This window comes from Haliotis cracherodii, unplaced genomic scaffold (genome assembly GCF_022045235.1).
Source record: "Haliotis cracherodii isolate W230 unplaced genomic scaffold, xgHalCrac1.p SCAF_3, whole genome shotgun sequence".
Classification (NCBI taxonomy): Eukaryota; Metazoa; Mollusca; class Gastropoda; order Lepetellida; family Haliotidae; genus Haliotis; species Haliotis cracherodii.
The window spans coordinates 65911892-65939460 of NW_027266286.1; the positions used below are offsets into that span (position 1 = coordinate 65911892).

General features: G+C 38.0%; 1 protein-coding gene and 1 pseudogene across 1 annotated transcript in view; both read left to right on the forward strand.

The window, feature by feature from the left end:
* Window positions 1–14122: 14122 nt before the first annotated feature.
* LOC139474177 (choline/ethanolamine transporter flvcr2a-like) overlaps window positions 14123–27569 on the forward strand; it is a 34563-nt gene continuing 21116 nt past the window's right edge. Inside the window, exon 1 of the mRNA XM_071257073.1 lies at window positions 14123–14183. Coding sequence (XP_071113174.1) covers window positions 14180–14183 — 4 coding nt within the window. The 5' untranslated portion in view covers window positions 14123–14179. The remainder of the gene's footprint in view (window positions 14184–27569) is intronic.
* On the forward strand, window positions 20863–24720 carry LOC139474041 (uncharacterized; annotated as a pseudogene).

A 27569-nucleotide genomic window follows, 5' to 3' on the forward strand; every position in this document is an offset into this window, starting at 1 on the left:
AAATAAACAATCATATTGGAAATTACTTCGAGCATTCCCCCGTTAAGGAAACAAGATAACGATGACTGTCCCACTATATTTTCAGATTCAGAAAAATCAGAGAGATTAAATGAATATTACCAATCCATATCTACCCTAACTGAAGAACGGGAAGAATTATCATATTTCAAGCAACGCACTAAGAATTGTTATTTTTGACAAATTAACTGTCTCAGAAAATGAAATATTTGACGTTATAAAATGTCTTCAAATAAACTAGGCATCTGGTCCAGACAGAATAAGTAACAACCTATTAAAGAAAACAGTAAACAGCATTAGGATTGTTTTATGTATGATGTTTAATCATTCATTGGCTTTAAATGCATATCCAACAGAATGGAAAAGTGCGCATGTTATGCCTTTGTATAAGAAGGGAAATCATTCAGTTGTGACAAATTACAGACCAATATCACTCATTAGTTGTATTGGTAAAGTGTTTGAGAGAGTTGTATTTAATCATTTTTATAACTACTTTCATGACAATAAATTGCTATGTAAATACCAGTTGGGCTTTCAAAAAGGCCATTCCACTGTCCCTCAATTAATTTAATTGTATAATCAAATTTGTATATCTTTAGATAATAGAGAAAAATATTGCATCTTTTTTTGCGATGTGTCAAAAGCATTTGATCGTGTCTGGCACAGAGGACTTATGTACACATTAGAAATGTATGGTATAAAAGGGAATTTACTTGAATGGCCGTCTAGTTACATAAGCAATCGCACTCAAAAAGTGTTTGTAAGTGGGGCTCTATCCAAACCAAGGATTTTGAAGGCTGGCGTTCCACAGGGGTCGGTGTTAGGTCCCTTTTTATTCACTGTATTTGTTAACGACATTGCTGATGAATCAGATTGCATAACAAGACTCTTTGCTGACGATACAGCACCTCGGCTTTTCTTCACCAGACAATCAACTTGTTGAATCAACTCTAAATTTAAATCTGAGCAAGTTGTGTAACTGGGCAAAACGCTGGTTAGTTAAATACAACCCAGATAAAACAGAAGCGGTTATATTTTCCTTAAAAGATGAATCAGACCTTATTACCTTGTACTTTGCTGAAAGTAAAGTTAAGAATGTTCAAAGTCATAAACATTTGGGTATAACGTTTGCGTCCTGTCACGTGGATGATTAGCATAATTGAATCAACATAAAAAATGATAAATTCAATGAGAAAATTAAAATTCATATTGAACAGAAATACATTGAAGATAGTATATATAATGTTCATAAGACCCCATTTCGAATATGCGTGTGAAGTGTGGGATGGGTGTAGTATAGAATTATCAACCCAGTTAGAAGATCTCCAACCAGAAGCTGCCAGAGTAGTTACTGGGCTCCCAATGTATACTTCGCACACACATCTGTATTATGAAACAGGATGGGAAACGTTAATAAAACGAAGGAGGAAACGTAAGCTATGTTTGTTCTACAAAATACAAAGTAATATTGACCCAACTTATCTTAAAGGCATTGTACAAACAACTGCAGGTTCAAATGTATCATATAATTTAAGAAATTCAGACAATATTGAGAATGCATATACTAGATTACAACGCTCAACGTGTTCTTTTATTCCATCAACTGTAAGGTTATGGAACACTATTCCTGCAGCAGGCAGAAATTGTACATCTACATCCCAATTCAAGATATACATACAAAAAGAGCAAGTCATTGCACCTCCATATTTTCCTATGGTGTTAGAAAGTTGAATATTTTTCATACTCGATCAAGATACTTGAAAAGCCAGTTAAATTATGATTTATATAGAATAGAGATAAAATGTGATCCAATATGTCAATGTGGTAATCAATGTGAAAACGCATTTCATTATTTATTAAAGTGTCCATGGTATGTCCACCAAAGAAAAACTATGTTAATAATAATTCGGGACATTTAACAGAACAAAAATGTTAAATTAGATTTAAGTTTGATGTTAAACGGAAATGAATGTTTGTCCATTATCGAAAATCAACATATCTTTAAAGCAGTGTAAATTTTTTAAAGTCATACAAAGAGATTTTGGGTAACACTTTTAAGTAAATATACTAGTCTCTCTTTTGTACATTTCTTTTGTTATCTATACACTTACGGTGGCCCATAAGGGACATGGCGTCTGTTTTTCCATATTCTAATATTTCACTTACTTTTATCGTTACCTTTTGCAAATTAACACGTTTTGTCTTACAAATATGTGATAAATCATGTGTAAAGAAGATATTGAATCGCTGAAAAGTGAAACGAAAATGTCAAAAACTAAAATGAAAATGTCAAAAAACAAAAACGAAAATGTCAAAAACTAAAATGAAAATACAGAAAACTATTTCCACCGCGGTGATAATATTTACACCGCGGTGATAATATTTCTACCGCGGTGATAATATTTCTACCGCGGTGATAATATTTCTACCGCGGTGTTAATATTTCTACCGCGGTGATAATATTTCTACCGCGGTGATAATATTTACACCGCGGTGGAAATAGTTTTCTGTATTTTCATTTTAGTTTTTGACATTTTCGCTTTTATTTTTGACATTTTCGTTTTGGTTTTTGACATTTCCATTTTAGTTTTTGACATTTTCGCTTCACATTTCAGCGACTCAATAGCTACTTGAAAGTACATTTTCCATGTTTTCAGTTGTTTATATACATGATTTATCACATATTTGTATGACAAATCGTGTTAATTTGCAAAGGTTACGATAACAGTACGTGAAATATCAAAATATGGATAAACAGACTCCATGTCCCTTATGGGCCACCGTAATACACTCATACATTCTCTGTTTTTCTTGTATATGATTCACTATACAAGCTTTTGTAAATACCATGGAGAAGGAGTCCTAAGTTGGATAACTTGTTCCCAATCCATTTCAATCTGAATAAAATATGTTTAAATCAAAATCACAAATCCAAATAAAGACACACATCCAAATAATGGCACAAATCCAAATAATGCCACATATCCAGGTAAAGACAGAAATCAAAATAATGACACAAATCCAAATGATGACACAAATTCAAATAATGACACAAATTCAGGTAAAGACATAAATCCAAGTAAAAAAAACAAATACAAATGATGAAACAAATCCAGGTAAAGACATAAATCCAAGTAAAAAAACAAATCCAAATAATGACACAAATCCAAACTGTGACACGAATCCAGGTAAAGACATAAATCCAAGTAAAAACACAAATCCAAATAATGCGAATTATATGTGTGGTGTTTTGAACGTCATGACATTCGAAGCCATTCAGCGCGTTATGTGATTATTTTAAGGAACGCTCGGAAATCTACTGTACATGTATATCTACTATCAACATTTACACAGAACGTACATACACAACGCCGGGAATGCAGTGTCCGAGACACGGGGGGGAAGTCGAGAAGGGTGTTGAATTGTCAGGGCCTGGCCCTCCTAGTTATTGGATATTATTGCCCATGTTCATAACGTTAACATTCAGTTCCCATGTCAGAGAGTGGGATTTCCCCCCTAACCTAAATTCCCCCCGGAAAGGGGGCTATATAGCCTAATTTTCCCCCGGAAAAAGGGCTATATAGCTAAATTTCCCCCGGGGAAAAATGACTTCATAGCCATATTTCCGCTTTAGAGTCAGATTTCCCCCCTTTACACAAGGGGGAAGTATGGCTATATAGCAGATTCACTATTCAAGTTTGACCTCTAGATTTGTTTTTTGTTATTCAAAAGGTGTTCGCCTTAGATATTGTTTCGGCTGAAGATCATCTAAAGTAGAACAGAGAATACGGTTCATGGTTCTCGTTCTTGTGTTCAAGGCACAGCATGGTCTTGATCCAAGCTACCTGGAGGATCTCATCATACAATACCAGCCAACAAGAACCCTGCGATCTTGTGATCAATCGTTGCTTGAAGTGCCACCATCAAGAACAATCTCCTATGGGGATCGCTGCTTTGCAAGGGCTGGTCCTCTTCTTTGGAACGCCCTGCCCAAAAAACTCAGAATGCTCAGTGAACTTAACAATTTCAAAAAACATCTGAAGACACACTTGTTCAGCAAAATATATACGGCCATACCAACTGTGCGAGCTTCAAGAGCGCTTTTGAGCAGTCAGTCTGGAAACTAGCGATATACATGTATAAATACCATGTTAATAATAATAATCATCCCCGGATAGGATTGTGGATGGGTGAACTTTCAGATGTAGATTTCTTTTATTTTATGTCTGGCAGTCTGAATTTTAACATATATTTATCACATGAAATAGTTAACAAAAACGGTCGAAAATTGTTTGATCTTGTGCATGTTTAAACACATTGAATGTACGGTCAGATTTTCATGCTTAAATAGGAATGTTTATCAGTTCCTTAGGAACAGGTTGGACCGATTGTATCAAAGTTTCAAGTTAATTCGCTGTCTTGACAGGGAAATCCCCTCACTTGCTCGTTACCCGTACATTTCAGTCACGCGTTAAGATTCTCGTTTAGAAAGTAAGCTGCACGTGTCAGTGAGAGTTGCATTATAAAGGTGTGTGTTTCACTGAATTGTTAGAATTTCAGGGAAAACTCAGATCACCAGGAATATCAGACATGTGAATGTCTTAATGAAGCAATGAAAAACGTTGATACAGTTATTATGATCTGTTCATTCATTTTATTTCCTATATATATAGGCCACAGGCCTTTGTGTACAAAAGTTGAGTACAGACAGGTTTTAAGCTTTTAGTTTCGCATTTCTTACTTCATTTGCATAATATAGATATTTTGCTAGATTTGTAATAATATATGTTTCTGGTGATTTCAGAAGCATATTAAATTTATGGACGTTAGGATGACAATAGAACTTTGCTTTGAGATATAGTTGCCGTAACTTGACATACGATGGAAAAATAAGCAAGAAGTGGTACTCGGTTTCAACACAGTCTAATTTACAAGGTTTGCATTTTCTTAAATTTCTTGGGATTTTATAATGACCTATTTATTATGATCTATTATTACTACATGTACATGTACTTCAGCATACTGCATGGAAACAATATTCATAGTAGCATAGAGACTGTTACATGATGTAGAGCGATAGATCTTCTAACGATAATGCATCACTTCAGAACTTTGTCACAGCTCATCATTTATTAATTAAGGTTCTCAGGAACTAAAATACCCGTGAAGAACCCGGTTATAAATTGTCTTCAGCTTGTCATAAGATAGAACTAACGGGATCGGGTGGCCAGGCTCGCTGACATAGTTGATGCATGTCATTGTATCGTAATTGTGTACATCAATGCTCATGATGTCAGTCACTAGATTGTAGGGGTCAGGCTCGATTATTTACAGACAAATATTGTGCGACGTTAACACATATAAACAAACAAACAAACAAACAGGAACAAGAGGAAGACTTTAAAGTGATAGGACAAGAGGCAAACTATAAGTCCTTTGGAGAATATTGAAGTTTATACTTAAGTTTACTTTGTTGTTTATCGCCACACTCAGCAATATTCCAGCTATATGATTGCGGTTTCTAGACAGACGAAGAGCTACACACATGACGCTATTCGGTAGACAGGCGAAGTGGCTGCATACATGACGCTATTCACTAGACAGGCGAAGTGGCTGCATACATGACACTATTCACTAGACAGATGAAGTGGCTGCATACATGACGCTATTCACTAGACAGGCGAAGTGGCTGCATACATGACGCTATTCACTAGACAGACGAAGTGGCTGCATACATCACGATATTCACTAGACAGACGAAGTGGCTGCATACATCACGATATTCACTAGACAGACGAAGTGGCTGCATACATGACACTATTCACTAGACAGACGAAGAGGTTGCATACATGACGCTATTCACTGGACAGACGAAGTGGCTGCATACATGACGCTATTCACTAGACAGACGAAGTGGCTGCATACATCACGATATTCACTAGACAGACGAAGAGGTTGCATACATGACACTATTCACTAGACAGACGAAGTGGCTGCATACATCACGATATTCACTAGACAGACGAAGAGGTTGCATACATGACACTATTCACTAGACAGGCAAAGTGGCTGCATACATCACGATATTCACTAGACAGGCGAAGTGGCTGCATACATGACACTATTCACTAGACAGGCGAAGTGGCTGCATACATGACACTATTCACTAGACAGGCGAAGTGGCTACATACATGACGCTATTCACTAGACAGGCAAAGTGGCTGCATACATGACACTATTCACTAGACAGACGAAGTGGCTGCATACATGACGCTATTCACTAGACAGGCGAAGTGGCTGCATACATGACACTATTCACTAGACAGACGAAGTGGCTACATACATGACACTATTCACTAGACAGGCGAAGTGGCTACATACATGACACTATTCACTAGACAGGCGAAGTGGCTGCATACATGACACTATTCACTAGACAGACGAAGTGGCTACATACATGACACTATTCACTAGACAGACGAAGTGGCTACATACATGACACTATTCACTAGACAGGCGAAGTGGCTGCATACATGACACTATTCACTAGACAGACGAAGTGGCTGCATACATGACGCTATTCACTAGACAGACGAAGTGGCTACATACATGACACTATTCACTAGACAGACGAAGTGGCTACATACATGACACTATTCACTAGACAGGCGAAGTGGCTGCATACATGACACTATTCACTAGACAGACGAAGTGGCTGCATACATCACGATATTCACTAGACAGGCGAAGAGATTGCATACATGACGCTATTCACTAGACAGGCGAAGTGGCTGCATACATGACACTATTCACTAGACAGGCGAAGTGGCTGCATACATCACGATATTCACTAGACAGGCGAAGAGGTTGCATACATTATGCTATTCACTAGACAGACGAAGTGGCTGCATACATGACACTATTCACTAGACAGGCGAAGTGGCTGCATACATGACACTATTCACTAGACAGACGAAGTTGCTGCATACATCACGATATTCACTAGACAGACGAAGTGGCTACATACATGACGCTATTCACTAGACAGACGAAGAGGTTGCATACATGAGACTATTCACTAGACAGACGAAGTGGCTGCATACATGACACTATTCACTAGACAGGCGAAGTGGCTACATACATCACGATATTCACTAGACAGACGAAGTGGCTGCATACATGACACTATTCACTAGACAGACGAAGTGGCTGCATACACGACGCTATTCACTAGACAGGCGAAGTGGCTGCATACATTATGCTATTCACTAGACAGGCGAAGTGGCAACATACATAAGACGCTATTCGCTAGACAGGCGAAAAGGCTGTTATTTCCTTCTTAAGACGAGTAAATTTTAAAAAGACATGCATGTACTCTACAAGTATCCTGGGGAAGAACCTGGTGGTTTTTTGAAAATATGATTAACGACTGAGCATCTGAAGTCGATCAAAAGTGACCCAGACTTTTTCCGGTGTGATACCATCATACAGAGGGCAGGGATCAAAGCCATGGCTGCTGTTGACACGCCAAGAACATAAGCACACACTACCTTCATAGTGAAAAACTTGAAGGACAGTTCATGAGAATATAGACTGAGGCCTTGATCAACTGTGAGAAATACGGTGCCCAATACATGACTGAAAAATGTCAAATAAGGTCCCATTACAGGCCTGTATAATATCAAATAAGGTCCCGTCACAGGACTGTACAATGTCAAATAAGGTCTTGTAACATGACTGTGTATAACATAGAATAAGGTCCCGTTACAGGACTGTAAAATATAAAATAAAGTCCTTTTACAGGACGGTATAATATGAAATAAGGTCCCGTTACAGGACTGTATAATATCAAATGAGATCCCGTCACAGGACTGTACAATGTGAAATTAGGTCCCGTCACAGGATGGTATAATATGAAATAAGGTTCTGTCACATGACGGCACAATAAATTATGAAATTAGGTCCCGTTTCATGACTGCATGAATATCAAATAAGGTCTCGTAACATGACTGTATAATATAATATAAGGTCCCGTTACATGACTGTGTGATATAAAATAAGGGCCCGTAACATGACTGTATTATTAGTTATGGTGTCTTCCGTTGCCGTATACGGTGTCATATTAGGTTAGCAGCAAAATGTTAGTCGAGGCGAGGCGATGCGAGGCGAGGCGAGCCTAATATTTTTCTGCATACCTAGTATGACACCGTATACGGCAACGAAAGACACCATAACGAATTTATTATGATGCAAAAAGTTTACACTATTTGGCATCTTTGTCGCACATGTCATGTCAAATCTTAAAACTCAAAACTTAACACTTACAACCTAAGACGTTTAGGATCAAAGGGAGACTACTCTTCAAACCTCAGAGGCCAAACCTTGTTGATAATTTTAACTTTATATTATCTTTATTAAAGTCACGAACGCGATCCAAAAAAAACATTAACGTCCTTGTACATCAAAATTAATTATATTAAAACACAAAACTGTCGAAAAACAAATTTTCTGTACCAGAATTTTCATGTAAAATATGTGAGGTGGGTCTTGGAAAATCCAAAATGGCTATTACTGACGGTCTAGGGTCTCATATTTGGTCAGTAATAACCATCTTGGAGTTATACTGACGGTATCCCGCTCTTATGGGGTTAGTAGTTCTGCCCTCTGATTGGTCAAACTCACTTTGAGGCATAATAAAATGTAGAATAAGGTCCCGTTACATGACTGTGTGATATAAAATAAGGTCCCGTAACATGACGGTATAATATGAAACAAGGCCCCATTACATAACCGTATAACATGAAATAAGGTCCCGTCACATGACGGTACAATAAGAAATTAGGTCCCGTTACATGACGGTATAATATCAAATAAGGTCCCGTTACATGACTGCATAAAAATCAAATAAGGTCCCGTAACATGACGGTATAATATCAAAAAAGGTCCCGTCACATGACGGTATAATATGAAATAAGGTCCCGTTACATGACGGTATAATATGAAACAAGGTCTCGTTACATGGCGGTATAATATGAAACAAGATCCCATTACATAACCGTATAACATGAAATAAGGTCCCGTCACATGACGGTACAATATGAAATTAGGTCCCGTTACATGACTGCATAAATATCAAATAAGGTCCCGTTACAGGACTGTACAATATGAAATACGGTCCTGTTACATGACGGTATAATATGAAATAAGGCCCCGTTACAGGACTGTATAATATCAACTAAGGCCCCGTCACAGGACTGTACAATGTCAAATAAGATCCCCTTACATGATGGTATAATATGAAATAAGGCCCCGTTACAGGACTCTCTAATATCAAAAAAGGCCCCGTCACAGGACTGTACAATGTCCAATAAGGTCCCGTTACAGGATTGTATAATATGAAATAAGGTACCGTCACATAACGGTACAATATGAAATTAGGTCCGGTTACATGACGGTATAATATCAAATAAGGTCCCGTTACATGACTGCATAAATATCAAATAAGATCTCGTAACATGACTGTATAATATGAAATACGGTCCCGTTACATGACTGTGTGATATAAAATAAGGGCCCGTAACATGACTGTATTATTAGTTAAGGTGTCTTCCGTTGTCGTATACGGTGTCATATTAGGTTAGCAGAAAAATCTTCGGCGAGGTTCGGCGAGGTTCGGCGAGGCGAGGCGAGGCGAGGCGAGCCTAATATTTTTCTGCTAACCTAATATAACATCGTATTCAGCAACGAAAGACACCATAACGAATTTATTATGACGAAAAAATGTTTACACTATTTGGCATTTTTGTCGCACATGTCATGTCAAAACTTAAAACTCAAAACTTAACACTTACAACCAAAGACGTTTAACGGTCAAAGGGAGACTACTCTTCAAACCTCAGAGGCCAAACCTTGTTGATGATTTTAACTTTATATTATCTTTATTAAAGTCACGAACGCGATCCAAAAAAATCATTAACGTCCTTGTACATCAAAATTAATTATATTAAAACACAAAACTGTCGAAAAACAAATTTTCTGTACCAGAATTTTCATGTAAAATATGTGAGGTGGGTCTTGGAAAATCCAAAATAGCTATTACTGACGGTCTAGGGTCTCATATTTGGTCAGTAATAACCATCTTGGAGTTACACAGACGGTATCCCGCTCTTATGGGGTTAGTAGTTCTGCCCTCTGATTGGTCAAACTCACTTTGAGGCATAATAAAATGTAGAATAAGGTCCCGTTACATGACTGTGTGATATGAAATAAGGTCCCGTAACATGACGGTATAATATCAAATAAGGTCCCGTTACATGACTGCATAAATATCAAATAAGATCTCGTAACATGACTGTATAATATGAAATACGGTCCCGTTACATGACTGTGTGATATAAAATAAGGGCCCGTAACATGACTGTATTATTAGTTAAGGTGTCTTCCGTTGTCGTAAATGGTGTCATATTAGGTTAGCAGAAAAATTTTCGGCGAGGCTAGGCGAGGCGAGGCGAGCCTAATATTTTTCTGCTAACCTAATATAACACCGTATTCGGCAACGAAAGACACCATAACGAATTTATTATGATGAAAAAATGTTTACGCTATTTGGAATCTTTGTCGCACATGTCATGTCAAAACTTAAAACTCAAAACTCAACACTTACAACCAAAGACGTTTGAGGGTCAAAGGGAGACTACTCTTCAAACCTCAGAGGCCAAACCTTGTTGATGATTTTAACTTTATATTATCACGAACGCGATGCTAAAAAACATAAACGTCTTTGTACATCAAAATTAATTATATTAAAACACAAAGCAATGTCAATAACAAAATTTCCGTACCAGAATTTTCATCTGAAATATGTGAGGTGGGTCTTGGAAAATCCAAAGTGGCTATTACTGACGGTCAACGGTCTCCCATTTGGTCGGTAATAACCATCTGGGAGTTTTACTGACGGTATCAGGCTCCTATGGGGTTAGTAGTTCTGCCCTCTGATTGGTCAAACTCACTTTGAGGCATAATAAAATGTAGAATAAGGTCCCGTTACATGACTGTGTGATATGAAATAAGGTCCCGTAACATGACGGTATAATATGAAACAAGGCCCCATTACATAACCGTATAACATGAAATAAGGTCCCGTCACATGACGGTACAATAAAAAATTAGGTCCCGTTACATGACGGTATAATATCAAATAAGGTCCCGTTACATGACTGCATAAAAATCAAATAAGGTCCCGTAACATGACGGTATAATATGAAATAAGGTCCCGTTACATGACTGCATAAAAATCAAATAAGGTCCCGTAACATGACGGTACAATATGAAACATGGTCTCGTTACATGGCGGTATAATATGAAACAAGGTCCCATTACATAACCGTATAACATGAAATAAGGTCCCGTCACATGACGGTACAATATGAAATTAGGTCCCGTTACATGACTGTATAATATCCAATAAGGTCCCGTTACATGACTACATAAATAACAAATAAGGTCCCGTTACAGGATTGTATAATATGAAATAAGGTACCGTCACATAACGGTACAATATGAAATTAGGTCCGGTTACATGACGGTATAATATCAAATAAGGTCCCGTTACATGACTGCATAAATATCAAATAAGATCTCGTAACATGACTGTATAATATGAAATACGGTCCCGTTACATGACTGTGTGATATAAAATAAGGGCCCGTAACATGACTGTATTATTAGTTAAGGTGTCTTCCGTTGTCGTAAATGGTGTCATATTAGGTTAGCAGAAAAATTTTCGGCGAGGCGAGGCGAGGCGAGCCTAATATTTTTCTGCTAACCTAATATAACACCGTATTCGGCAACGAAAGACACCATAACGAATTTATTATGATGAAAAAATGTTTACGCTATTTGGCATCTTTGTCGCACATGTCATGTCAAAACTTAAAACTCAAAACTCAACACTTACAACCAAAGACGTTTAAGGGTCAAAGGGAGACTACTCTTCAAACCTCAGAGGCCAAACCTTGTTGATGATTTTAACTTTATATTATCACGAACGCGATGCAAAAAAACATAAACGTCTTTGTACATCAAAATTAATTATATTAAAACACAAAGCAGTGTCAATAACAAAATTTCCGTACCAGAATTTTCATGTAAAATATGTGAGGTGGGTCTTGGAAAATCCAAAATGGCTATTACTGACGGTCAACGGTCTCCCATTTGGTCGGTAATAACCATCTGGGAGTTTTACTGACGGTATCAGGCTCATATGGGGTTAGTAGTTCTGCCCTCTGATTGGTCAAACTCACTTTTAGGAATAATAAAATATAACATAAGGTCCCGTAACATGACGGTATAATATCAAATAAGGTGCCGTTACATGACGGTATAATATGAAACAAGGTCCCATTACATAACCGTATAATATCAAATAAGGTCCCGTTACATGACTGTATGATATAAAGTAAGGTCCCGTAACATGACGGTGTAATATCAAAAAGGGTCCCGTAACATGACGGTGTAATATCAAATAAGGTCCTGTAACATGACGGTATGGGACCTTATTTGATATTATACCGTCATGTTACCGTCATGTTAGGGGACCTTATTTGATTTTTATGCAGTCATGTAACGGGACCTTATTTGATATTATATCGTCATGTAACGGGACCTAATTTCATATCGTAAATTATTTATTCATAGCAGTGTATAACATGATTTCTTTGTATATAGTCAAGTAATTTCATTGATGTTCTGTAAATAATGTATTTGCCCATGTAAAATCTTCGGATTCAACTCTGGAGGAAATAAAGAAATTCATTCATTCATTCTTGAACAGTACGAGTGAGTGAGTGAGTGGGTGAGTTGGGTTTAACGCTGCTTTTAACAGTATTCCAGTTATATCGCGGCGTGTCAGCTTAATGTTGGAGGAAATTGAACGGTACGAGCTGCATGTGTTAGAGAGTGCTTTCTTTGGTGTGTGTTGTAATCCACTACGTATTGCTGTCACGTAGTGTATCAGGTATGTATGTCCTAGTTGCCGAAATGTACAGACACATATATTAAAATTATACAGCTGCTTGTCAGTTCAAGTATGTATGGAGGTAGACTAAATTGGATTCAGACACATCCTCAATATAACGAAACGAGACTCTCATATATGCCGGACGTCCTCTCTATAAGAGGTCAGAGGTTTCACTTGGAACACATCTGTCGTATAAACTTCCCTAGTTCCATGTCCGAGCTGAAGAGGTTGATTGAGTTTAAATGGGGTTTAACGTCGCGTTGAAGATTATTGCACTTGTATACCGACGTGCATGCATGTGTGTGTGTGTGTGTGTGTTTGCGCGTGGGTGTGCGGCTGCTTGTACTAGCCCAGACTTTCGTGCTAATCCAATGAGATACCATACCCAATTTAACACACGCAGACCAATATACAGACTCCGACAGGATCAGTCCTTGTTTTTGGCCCCCATACTGCCGAGCGCCAGGAAGGGTAACAACAAGTACCCTCCGATCTACGTGCAGACGCTCTATCCACTAGAACACAGAGGCAGTCTCCAAGTTGAAGAAACATAAGGAACCATGTCGATGCATGATAAATTATGTCTATCCTGGAATCAACATTCTTTTCTGTTTGACAGCATTGATAATTAAGTTCTGACATATACATGTATATATATACCACTCAAAACAAGCTAAAGAACACCCGTTTCTGTAATGCAGAAATCATGAGAATATCTTGAGTGTCGAGTGATATCATCGACTTAAACCATGTTATAGTAGATCTATAATTTCTTAATGCATAATGTTCCTATAGTTCCATCGGATTCACTTGTTGAAAGGCACGTTCAGATTGGCGAGTGTATTGCCCATAGCTTAGAATCAACTCCAACGACAACAGCGTTTATAGCACTATAGTAACGTGGAAGAATCGGCTGTTCCTTAACTTCTTTTGACTAGTATCTACTTGCTTCATTGACCAGTATCTACTTGCTTCATTGACCAGTTTGTGTCGCAGTTTAATCGCAAACAATGACTGCTCCCTGTCCCTGCCCTATGAATATATGCGCCCATGATCGGTGATTTTACTACATTTTCATTTTCTTTTCGGATCGCTGTGACCTGACCAGATGTTGGCAAGTCTACGAAGAACGAGCAGGCAGACATGAGTGAGTAGTATTGTTATCATGGCCACAATCTTACAGGCAGTTAACGTGGCCGTTTCTTTGTGACTGACTGCAAGCGAGCTCCCCAGCGTGTTGGGTGCCCGCAAGGGTGCATACACTGTTGACAAGTAGGGTAGCTGGTTTGAAGTACTTGTTCAAGGTGCAGTGTCGTACAGGATATTGTCAAACCATAGGATGGGTTCGAATGTTAGAAGAAATTGCGGTTATTTTTGGAGGCTTCTCCAGGTGGTAGCAGAACCCAGACAAGATCGATCGATATTGGCGAATATATTACGTCAAGTTGAACAGAGAGACACCCCTTCCAAACACACACTGCCAAACGTGGTATCGTGACCCACATCCATATACCCTCAGACGTGAGTAGGGTACGTGGGGGATTTTGACAAATATACTCATCTATTCTCAACGTCTGCATAGCAGCACAGACAAAAGGAGGCGTTTGAATGACGAATATGGGGGGTAGGCGTGTGACCGTAGTGTTTCATTGATGATGATGATTGATGATGATGATGATGATCACCATCATCGTTATTTTTATAGGCCATCAATAATGCAACTATGCTGTTAGCCACAATCAGCCATTTTGTCACCAGCCACCTTCGATAACAACCCGCCTGCACACAATCTAAAATCCCACCACACCATCCATTCGAAACCATCCACAACACCTGCAAACAACGACCTTTTATTACTTCTACAAACACAGTGAAACTATTTCATTATTCTGTTAACGCAGTATACACGTGAACGGGTTTCATAAAGCATTTTGTGTCGTTTAATTATAATAAAATTGACACGTTGCATGGCTGTGTTATGTGTCGAGAGGTCTCAGCAGAACTAGGTCCGATCGGTCTTCTAACCATGAGGGGGTTGCGGCTCATCCCCTCGGACCTGTCATCTGGGTGGTGCTCGCAGTTTGATGGGGGCTAGATATCGATGTATATAAAGCCGAATAGAATATAGCTAGATATAAACCTGACGCTCAATTCATCCTATTACTTGTCACCTAGCCATTTCTGTTACTTGTTGTACAAGCCCAAGCTTATGGTGTCTACATTTTCCAGCTGCTTCGGTACTTCAGACACATTTGCATTCGACTAAGCTTTTCAATCAAGGTTTCACGTTCAAAAACCTGGTCAAGTCATTCCAGACAATACGTCATACATTCAGAAGTACTGGTGTGTAGGTACCACGGATGTAAATACATGTACAGGGGGTGTACCTTAATTGACTGATACACATAATGACTGATACACACATAATGACTGCTACATACACTATGACCACTACATACACTATGACTGATACACACACTATGACTGATACACACAGTATGACTGATACACACACTATGACTGCTGCACACACTATGACTGCTGCACACAGTATGACTGCTGCACACAGTATGACTGATACACACACTATGACTGATACACACACTATGACTGCTACACACACTATGACTGATACACACACTATGACTGATACACACATAATGACTGATACACACACTATGACTGCTACACACACTATGACTGATACACACATAATGACTGATACACACATAATGACTGATACACACATAATGACTGATACACACATAGTAGACACTATGACTGATACACACATAATGACTGATACACACATAATGACTGATACACACATAATGACTGATACACACACAGTGACTGCTACACACAATGACTGATACACACATAATAACTGATACACACATAATGACTGATACACACATAATGACTGATACACACACTATGACTGATACACACACTATGACTGATACACACACTATGACTGATACACACATAATGACTGATACACACACAGTGACTGCTACACACAATGACTGATACACACATAATAACTGATACACACATAATGACTGATACACACATAATGACTGATACACACACTATGACTGATACACACACTATGACGGATACACACACTATGACTGATACACACATAATGACTGATACACACATAATGAATGATACACACACTATGACTGATACACACACTATGACTGATACACACACTATGACTGATACACACATAATGACTGATACACACATAATGACTGATACACACATAATGACTGATACACACATAATGACTGATACACACACTATGACTGATACACACACTATGACTGATACACACACTATGACTGATACACACACTATGACTGATACACACACAGTGACTGATACACACACTATGACTGATACACACACTATTACTGATACACACATACTGACTGATACACACATAATGACTGATACACACACTATGACTGATACACACATAATGACTGATACACACATAATGACTGATACACACATAATGACTGATACACACACTATGACTGATACACACATAATGACTGATACACACATAATAACTGATACACACATAATGACTGATACACACATAATGACTGATACACACACTATGACTGATACACACACAGTGACTGCTACACACAATGACTGATACACACATAATAACTGATACACACATAATGACTGATACACACATAATGACTACTACACACACTATGACTACTACACACACTCTGACTGATACACACACTGTGACTGATACACACACCATGACTGATACACACATAATGACTGATACACACATAATGACTACTACACACACTCTGACTGATACACACACTATGACTGATACACACACTATGACTGATACACACACTGTGACTGATACACACACTATGACTGATACACACACTATAACTGATACACACACTATGACTACTACACACACTATGACTGATACACACACTATGACTGATACACACACTGTGACTGATACACACACTGTGAATGATACACACACTATGACTGATACACATATAATGACTGATACACACATAATGACTACTACACACACTATGACTGATACATACACTATAACTGACACACACACTATAACTGATACACACACTATCACTGATACACACATAATGACTCATACACACATAATCTGCCTGCAGACAGATGTACTTCCTGGTGCCACGGGACCATATATTGTCCCTCACTGTGCAAATTCCTTAGTCCAAAGGGACCATATATATTGTCATTTTGATCTGTGAATTAAGATGGCAAACGATGAGTGCAGAAACTCAATAAAATAACCATCATCATTGATCTCAGCTGTAACATCACCCATGTAAAACATTCCCTTTTCAATTTTTATATAATTATCATGCCCAAGGCTTGTGTCATCGATGCGGAATAACAATCCTATAAACTTCGTATCATGATTTGATAATTATGCGAATGAGGTAGCCCAGCAGGAACTACTTTCTAGCTCCCAATATCAACACAATACCCTTTTCTCCAAAAAATATTGACTGACGTTCCCAATATGCACAGGGGGCGCCGTGATTCGCTGTGCAGAGTTGCGTCCCTTGGGCACGCCAGAAACCTATGATTGTGGGTTCGAATCCCGGTTCGCCCCGATTATGTTTCTAGGTTTGTTAGCACCATACCCGTGTTCGTGGGTTTCATCGAAGTGGTAAACGTCTAAAAACCTGCATCACTTCGAGCTTTCCTCCCACATTAAGCTGACACGCCGCGATATAACTGGAATACTGTTAAAAGTGGCGTTAAACCCAACTCACTCACTCACTCAGTAGTTACTGCTTTCTTTGAAAATGTTAACAAAACATGATATGGTTATAGATGAATGCGCCCAGTGAACAAACTCAGTCACAACAATTACAAATGTACATACATACGTCCGTGAGTGAGCTAAGTTTGTGAGGCAAAGGGTCATCGGTTAACTGAATATTGAAGTATTAACTCCGATTAAGTATATATGATTCAAATATAGACATCGCAAATACATTGTTGTAAATTTCGTGAGTGGGTATTGTTTAACGCCGCTCTGAACAGTATTTCAGTTGTGTTATGTCAGCTAGTCGAAAGTCATGTATATCCAAAAAAGAAAAGGTAATAAGGACGAATCGGGAATTCAAACACACGATCATGGGGTTCTGTCACGCCTTGGGGACGCCACTCTGCACAGCCCCAAACACATTATTACCCCGGTCATTCCCATATGCAAGGGTAGTACATATACGACCTACATCGTAAGCTGCCTGTGATGTGCTAGACTTTATTCAGTTATTTCAAGTATTCAGAGCAGGGCCAAGGCCCTTAATTTGAAACTCTCAGGAGCCCAACGGTCGAACGCGGTCACCCATCCAAGGAATTCCCGTGACTAATGTGACCTGTGGAGTTTGAAAAGAAGTATAGCCATTTCGGCGCATGCGTAGATTAATTCACTTACTGCGAATGCGCGCCATTAGTCGTAAAGGGCGACAACGAGACAATGCGACAATGGGACATTATCAAATGTCGCGTTGTTGTGCAATTAACGCCTTTTTTACACATTTCTGATGTGCGACAATGCGACATCGAGACATATTTTGACCATGAAACATGTCGCATTGTCGCATTGTCGCGCTTTGGTAAAAGGTAAAATATATAAAAGATTACTCATGATCAAAGCGCGACAATGCGACAAATGGCCAAAATGTCGCGTTGTTGCATTGTTGCAATGTCGCGCTTTGGTTAATTTTGACACTTTTTGCTTGTTTTTGCAAGGGCGACAATGCGACAACGCGACAATGTCCCCTGTAGTATTCCATATGTTTCAGTTCGACATTATAGCAATTGTAACAGCAACATTGTGGCATCATAACATCGTTATTTAATATTGACTTCAAAGAAAATGTGCGTTTATGGATGTTTTAACGCAAAAAAAACATACACACCGGTTTGTCCGGTGTACATTATGTGCAGCCTCTTTTCTTAAGTCACCATCAGTGGCGTAGCTAGTGCTTTCACTTTAAAATCTCTATCATTATCACCACAGTGAATTTAAAAATATTTATTTTAGATATGTATCAAAAAATTTAAAAACACTACCAAACCGAGATATTTCACTTAATGTAACGTTTCCGTTCCTTGTATTCAAAACGCAAACAATTCTTCAATCATTTTGTCTAATCTCTTTTTGTTTACAAAAGTGTCATAAAATTGTTTACATTTATCGAAGTGCCATGTGCCATGTGTTCGTCTTAGGATACCGTGTCTCACAGGTAAAACATCTGTCATAGTGTAAGGTTGATTTACTGGTTTCCGCTGTAACTATATATAGAAGTAACTATATTTGATATTCAATATGTAATAATTCCCATGTTATATTTAGAAAAAGTTTATTTTTGTGATTAAAGTTCATTCAGAAAGCAGTGCTTACAAACGTTTATTTACATTCATGGTTAATCATGAACAAAAAAACTTTAAGCTGAACATTTCAAAAGAACTCATTCATTTTTTGTTGAAGAATCAAAATAAGAGATTCGGCACAGATTCTTCAATTTTGATTGCTTTACCAGAGATTGTCAATAGTAAATTAGACACCCCGCCGTCTTCGTCCCTCCTTCTACGACTACGTCTATTGGTACTCTCACACCAACCACATTTATCAAGAGGCATTGACGTCGGCTCGCATGCATTAGGTGACCTTAAGTCTGAATGTGTTCGGTCTACACATCTCCAAATAATGAATTAACAGATGTAAGGTATGTGAAATTAATACAATACAATTAACTGAAATTAGAGGTGTGAAACGAAGTTTAATCCAACCCATCTCGATAAGAATGGTTGGCTTTGGTATTCCCCTTCAAAAGATGGTGTCATTTGTTTACTATGTGATACAAAAAGGTACATTTATGACGTCTTATGTTCATGACTAGGAAATATAGCAACATTTATCAAGAGGCATATCAAGCTTGAATCTCACCACTGCTGTGTAGAAAAGGCCCTTAATCACAGACAGGTTGTGACTAACATTCAAGGTTATATCCGTTGCTCTCTAATGCTCACAAACAGACTGTTGAAAAAAATCGTTCAGTTTCTCTAAACTTGGTTGAAACGCTTGTATTGTGTGGAAAACAAAACATAACCCTTAGGGTCACGTTGAAGAAGAAAGCATTCCTTGGCACTCTTGCGTTATCGTGCAAAGCATGGCGAATTACTGAAAACTCATTTGCACAACAATTCAGCGAAAAACAAATACCAATCACCAATTATTCAAAATGAGATTCTCAATCTTTGCGCATCGCAAATCAGAAAGAAGTTAGTCGATAAATGTGACACTCACAAGCATGCTTTTCGGCTATTGCTGATGAAGCAATTGACACATCTACTTAAGGGCATTTTTTTCTTTCTGCCAGACACAGTTCAACCAATGAACAAGGACAAGCACTACCAAAATAGTGTTTTTCTTGATTTCCCTGAAGCAGAGAGTTCAAAGGCAGCTAGTCTTTCAGTCTTTTCTATCTAAATTAAACAAGTATCGGTTATGATGGTGCCTCAAACATGAGCGGCCACTTGAATGTTGTTCAAGTGTTTCTTAGACGTCAGTATCCTGAGGCGTTACATGTCTATTGCTAGTCTCATTGCTTGAATTTTGCCTTAGTTCATATCTGTTTTATCAAGTCAGGAAAAATGATCACGTCAACGGTTCAAAAATATTATCTTTGTTTTTTTCATATTCAGCAAGCGTCTTTTGGCTTTTACCAAAGAATTAGTATCAAATGAACATGCCAAAAGGCAATGGGGCATCGAGAAAAGATTACAGAACTCGGCGGACAAGTCGTTCAAATTCCCAATCCACTTTCAAATCATCTTTTGATGTTTATGTGGAAAGTCTGATTGTCCTTGAAGAGGATTGTGACTGGAGAGCAAGGTGCTTTAGATATTCAATTCTGTCATTTGATTTCACCATTGGTCTTGTGGTTACTCGGCACATCATTCAATACACGTGCAGCTGTCAGCCATGTTGCAGTCTGCATAGGTTGACCTCATTCGAGCATCCAGTGAAGCCTCTGTCGCAATAGTGGCATAAGACACATCCGTGATGATGACACTGTATTGGGAGAAATGTTCAAAGAGGCCTCAGTTTGTCCAGCCGATATGGTATCAATCCATCTATGCCAAGTTGTGTTGGGCGTCAGACCATGTGTGGCAATGCCCCTGGGTCTACACCAGAAATGTGGTAGTAGAGAAACCTGTACTTCCCTTGCTGAAGCATCTGTCCCAGCAATGAGATCAGATGCTGATATGTCCCAGTGGTATTTCGTGCCTATTTCGCTTCACAATCTCACAGATGAGAAAGTATGTCGACAGTTCAAGGATTTGCAGCAGTATACATCTGTGCAACAATCTATTAAAATCAGAAGATGGGAGTCGTGTTAGCAAGAAGTCCCTGCAGATAGGAAGCCACCGTGCCTATTAGCAACACTGGATTGCAAAAGATTTTTATTCAAATATCCATGTCGCCGTCAAAACGCATGTTACTATGCAAGTATTTTTCCGTACTGCTGAGCGATCGTTCAGTGCCACGAGACGTGTCAAGAGCTATATTAGGTCCACAATGATAAAGGAGCGGTTAATGCACTAGCATTAATTCATAGTCACATAGAGTTTGGAGTCGACTTTGATAAGGTTGTTGACAGCTTTGCAAAAAAGAAAAATGCGCTACTTTTCTGGCTTGGGTGGGTCTTTTTGTATACACAGTTTTTGTAGTTGAATTTGAATGTTTTAACCTGGTCAAATTTCTTTTCTTCATCTGTGAAGAAGATATCAGTCACATTTGTCCCTGTGGATTGTTTGCTGGGTTTTTTAAATCGTTTTGCATTGGTCTGCAATTTGTCAGAAAATGTAAACGTGGCACTATTAATTAAGAATACTATTTACTATATCGAAACTGCTTGCGTTTTGTTTGATTTTTGTCATTTCCCCATTATTCTAATGTTCTGTAGTTTGCATTATTTTACGTCATCGTGGTTTGTATAATTTTCCAAAACCGTTCTTGAGACATTGTTGTTAGAACCTGCTTGTGTTTGGTTCCCGATGTTCTCTTCCCACTGTTTCTCTGCTCTATTTGTGTTTTGGTTATTGTCCTTATATGGATATTTCAAAATATGTTTTCTGGTGAATGCTTTAAAATGTGTGATCTGATGATTAAAAGTGCATAATAAACCTATCCTGTATATTCCTCAAAATGTGTGTTTCTAGTATGTTCCACTTTGATGAAAGGTAAACAGGTAACCGGTGCTTTACTATCCAACCTTGACTAATCCTGGTATAAGCTGACAACTGGGACACCTGACAATTGGGAGGCGACCTTCTCCAAAGAGGCCTCAGTTTGTCCAGCCGATATGGTATCAAACCATCTATGCCAAGGTGTGTTGGGCGTCAGACCATGTGTGGCAATGCCCCTAGGTCTACACCAGAAATGTGGTAGTAGAGAAACCTGTACTTCCCTTGCTGAAGCATCTGTCCCAGCAATGAGATCAGATGCTGATATCCCAGTGGTATTGCGTGCCTATTTCGCTTCACAATCTCACAGATGAGGTAGGTTGGAAAGTGTGTCGACAGTTCGTGGAATTGCAGCAGTATACACCTGTGCAACAATCTATTAAAATCAGAAGATGGGAGTCGTGTTAGCAAGAAGTCCCTGCAGATAGGAAGCCATCATGCCTATAAGCAACACTGGTTTGCAAAAGATTTGTATTCAAATATCCATGTCGCCGTCAAAACGCATGTTACTATGCAAGTATTTTCCGTACTGCTGAGCGTTCGTTCAGTGCCATGAGAAGTGTCAAGAGCTATATTAGGTCCACAATGATAAAGGAGCGATGTACAATGTATACTATGACGCTACACTGTGAATGAATGGCAGGTAAAATATAAGTTTGTAAAATATTCCTGCTATAATAATGCTGTCATTAAACATTCTTTTTGACATGAATATTTCATTAATGATCAACTTGCATTGTATCTCTTGTCTTGTACATGTTTTTCATTATACGTATGTGTGTTTTGATCAATAAAAAACAATTTGACACTAGTTGATGTATGTACATGTTCTTGGTTAGAATGTAGTCACTTTATGGAGAGACGTCCTGATAAGACAGACAGTTAACAGACAGTTAACGTTGATTACAACGGGACGTGAATTACTCCTACAAAGCTGATTATATTCGCGTTTGCATTAGATACATATACTTCAATTCTCATTTTATTTAAATGAAAACCAATTATCAAATATGGATTTATCTGCGTGTAACATATACTAAGTGTCATTGTGAAATAACAGTAGAACCTACACATGTACACTCAAACCCGTGTTACACGGCGTGTTCAGGGTAACAATACGACAGACAGTCAGTAAGAGATCTATATCGTGAATTATTTTGTAATTAATGTATTAAAACAATCAAATGGTCAATTCCCTTCTACTGATTTACCCACCTGTACTAGAAATAAAGGAGACCAGTGAGACCGCCTCATCTGTTTCATATTAAGATCTCTGCATAAAGAGTGACAAAACACCTCTCCACAAGATTGTATGACAAGAGGGATGATTTCAACATTCCAATAGGCAACTTTCCCTTCATGTCGAGTATTTCCATCCTTTGGTGTTTACATTGCACACTTTTTTAGATACAATCGAGCATGCTCTTTCTACCAAGATTTCAAAGAGCGTCATACGACTCTTGCTCCAGAAGTTGTTTGATCAAGGGTATACCGTTCAGATCCTCAGTGAAGTTTTCAAAAAAAACTTTATGGAGGGCATCTCGAAATCTGACGCATCAGTGACAAAAATTGTGTCCTATGCAATTCCCAATTGATTTGTACCATATGTTACCGTGAGTGTTTTTTTCAGGTGAACAATTGACTTGCCTTTTCATGTGTTTGTGACGGGTGACTCCGGTGGGGAAGGATACGCTCACCTTTTCGCGAACACCTGGTTTCATTATAGTGAATCATAAACATATGTTCATGATATAGTCGCAATCCTACAATCGACTCTGCGTGATTTTTATTGGATATGGGCGGTTGGGTAGCCTAGTGGTTAAAGCGTTCGCTCGTCACGCCGAAGACCCGAGTTCGATTCCCGACATGGGTACAATGTGTGAAGCCCATTTCTGGTGTCCCCCACCGTGATTCTGCTGGAATATTGCTAAAAACGGCGTAAAACCATACTCACTCACTCACTCTATTGGATATAGAAAGGGGTTTGTTGCTTTATTTATGTACATAAATTGCCGCCAGTGCATCCAAGTAGTTTCCTACGCCTTGCCATGTACCCTTCCCACTGTAAACGTAGTTACATGTGCAAACAAACAAACAATGTCATACCTGATGACTTAGATGCATGTATCATCATATGTTTTGCATATACAAATACATATTTTAAAGATATTCCATATTTGCGGCATGATACCAGGATCAATTTAATTTTTATACTCAGTCGCTCATATCACGTGACATATTTCACTTATTGTCCTTGAAGGTTTATAAAAGGGCCTTTACGTAATCTTTGTGTTCTTTGTAGATGTGCAACAGCACATTCAAGTAATGCTTTCGTGAATGTGCGGGATGGAAGTTGAACCAAACTCTTTGAACGCTAAACTTGGGTTAGATCTCCCATACTTCTACAGTTTGAACCTGTAATCTTTTGCATCTACATAGATACATATCCTGTCGACATATTGCTGGTATATTTAGTAATGCAGCGTATATGCACATCAGGATATAGAAACAAACAGAGCATGACTAATAGTTAATATACAGTATGGGTATAATGATCAGTTCATTGTGGCCAAAACACAACACAATATTCATGTTTAATCTGAAAAACTCTCCAGCGATATTTAACTGCATAATGATTAACGTTGAATGTGTTTGTAAATTTTGGTAGTTTATGATAATATCTGAACCAGGTTTGGTGTTTACGTATAGTGTTTGCCAGACATACATGTAGTTTGTATTTATGTTTCAATTTCAGAAATATCGGCCTTCCGGTCCATAGTTCACAAATTATTCAAAAACAATGTATTGCTGAAAGATCCACCTTTTGTGTTGATGCATTACCATCAATATACATCATCAACAAATGCTATTAAGTCATGTCTTTGTGTTTTCCAATCCATCGTTTTCACGCAATGAAACCTAAAATATATATGCACCTAGTTGTCATGCGTGTTGGTTGTCATAAATTTTCAAGATATTCAGAGCGTTAAAATGTCTCCTCAAATTGTCATACATTTTTTTCAAGATAAACGTTATCTTTCTTCGTACAAAATATTTTCCCAATACACTAAACGTAAATTTCCACAACGAAATTTAGATAAATAAATTCTTAAATACCTGATTCTTATTATTTCCTGGATACTGGTAGTAGCACATATTTACACTGTTCCTAAATCTTAATTTTACCTTTCCATGTAGATTATAAGCAAATGTTGACGTGGTACATCTTTCAATCGTTGTGCAAAAAACATTCAAACTATTTCCGGCTTCCAACAACCTGATGTAACCACAAGAATCCATATTCATGTTCAAACAAAACTTTTTTTGACAAATCCGAACCATGTTTGCCTTCCGCCATTATTAAGTGAAGGCAACATATTACATCAAATTCTGGGGTACCTATGACATTAACAATAATTATAGTCAGTAGGATGTACATTTCATAACATATAGAAATGACTGGTACATTCTTCATTCACCAAGAGAAACATCATTGCTTGTATGACTAGAAATTGCTAAAATTGATTTACAAAAATATATAGATACCCTTTCAATACACGTTATATGTTCATATCCCCAAACATCAGAGGCGTAGATTAAAATAGGTGCGACCATTCTGTCAAACAAACACATTGATGTATATACATTGAGCTTATTACGCGTAATAATCCTTAAAAAACAAAATGTTGGTTTCTTAGCTTGTTGTGATAAGTGTACACAGGTTTTCCCCTAACTCAGTGTAGATGTGAAATAGATAGCGAGATATTGATAAACAGAAACAGCTTCTAAAATATGTCCGTCATTTTTCAGTTGTTTGAAAATGTCCGCCTGTTCTGAATACAATTATCTTAGTCTTTTGGCTATTCACTTTCATATTTACTGCAAAACGAACATAAACCATCGATTTGTTGCTGTATTGTTGCTGCAAATAATAAAGTGGTGAACTATTCTAGAAGATAACCAATATATATACCTCTGCTGTCAGACTGTTTGATCATTTCAATGTAATAAAATATATGATGTAGGGCTTAGCATACAACCCTGTCTTGTTCCAACACTGCAGTCAAAGAAATCACTTGAACCATAACTTGTATTTACACAAGAACTCAGCTGCGAATACATATTTCAAAACATAACGAGTGTCTATGCTTCCAGCCGTATAGTCATAATTCTATTTTTGTCTTTCCTAATCCCTAGATCGAGCCATGCACACGGCGTTGACCTTTTTCCTTTAAGTCGAACACCGGAGTACCAAAAGGTCGACGTCCTCTTCATGAATATTTAATTATTTTGCTAAAAATTATAACTTTTCTCTTGTACAATCGAGGGTGAATTTTTAGAATACATTTGAGTTGAGTTGTGCTGTATGCTCATTAGGCAATTGACACAATCACAAACTCTAATCAAATCCTGTCTACATGGTCACACCCGGTGATTGTTAAAATCACAAATCTACAGTTAGACAACATGGCTGTCTATATTTATTTCCAATATTGTCTTATAATGGAGGAGTCCACTAATGCCTACAGTGACAAATGCCTACAGTCTAAAACAAACATTTATATGCTTCAGTGGTTTTACATGACTTGTGATACCCTGCTACCTCTCTGCAGAGTTGAACTGGCCCATGTTAGTGTACTATTGCCTACAGTGACAAATGACTAACACTAGCAAATGATATTTAGTGGTTTTTCTTTATTCATACATTTCTTCTGATATTTCATACATCATACATCATACATCATCCAAAGTTTCAAACATCACATTCACACTCCCATTTTATCACACATCTTACATTATCCACATATACATTTCATTTAGTTTCATTTATCGTATTTCATGTACATTATATACATATCAGACTTACATTGTACACTAAAACAACATCTTTTGTAGGCATTAGTCACTGTAGGCATTTGTCACTGTAGGCATTAGTAGACCTAACCCTTATAATATACTGAGTCAAATTAAAAACTTCACATTTAAAAGTAATCCCATATATGATATACAACGGACAAATGTATCAGAGAAGGTAATTTTTAATCATTAATGTCCAAAGACGGATTTTAATTAACGGTGGTAACCATAATTTGTTCCAAGCACCTACGGTATTCGGTAATAACATCAACAGTTTAAATCATAAGTCCCAAGCACGAGAATCTGATGGCACACAAGTTCAGTAGCGTGTATGGCCACCATGTGCGTT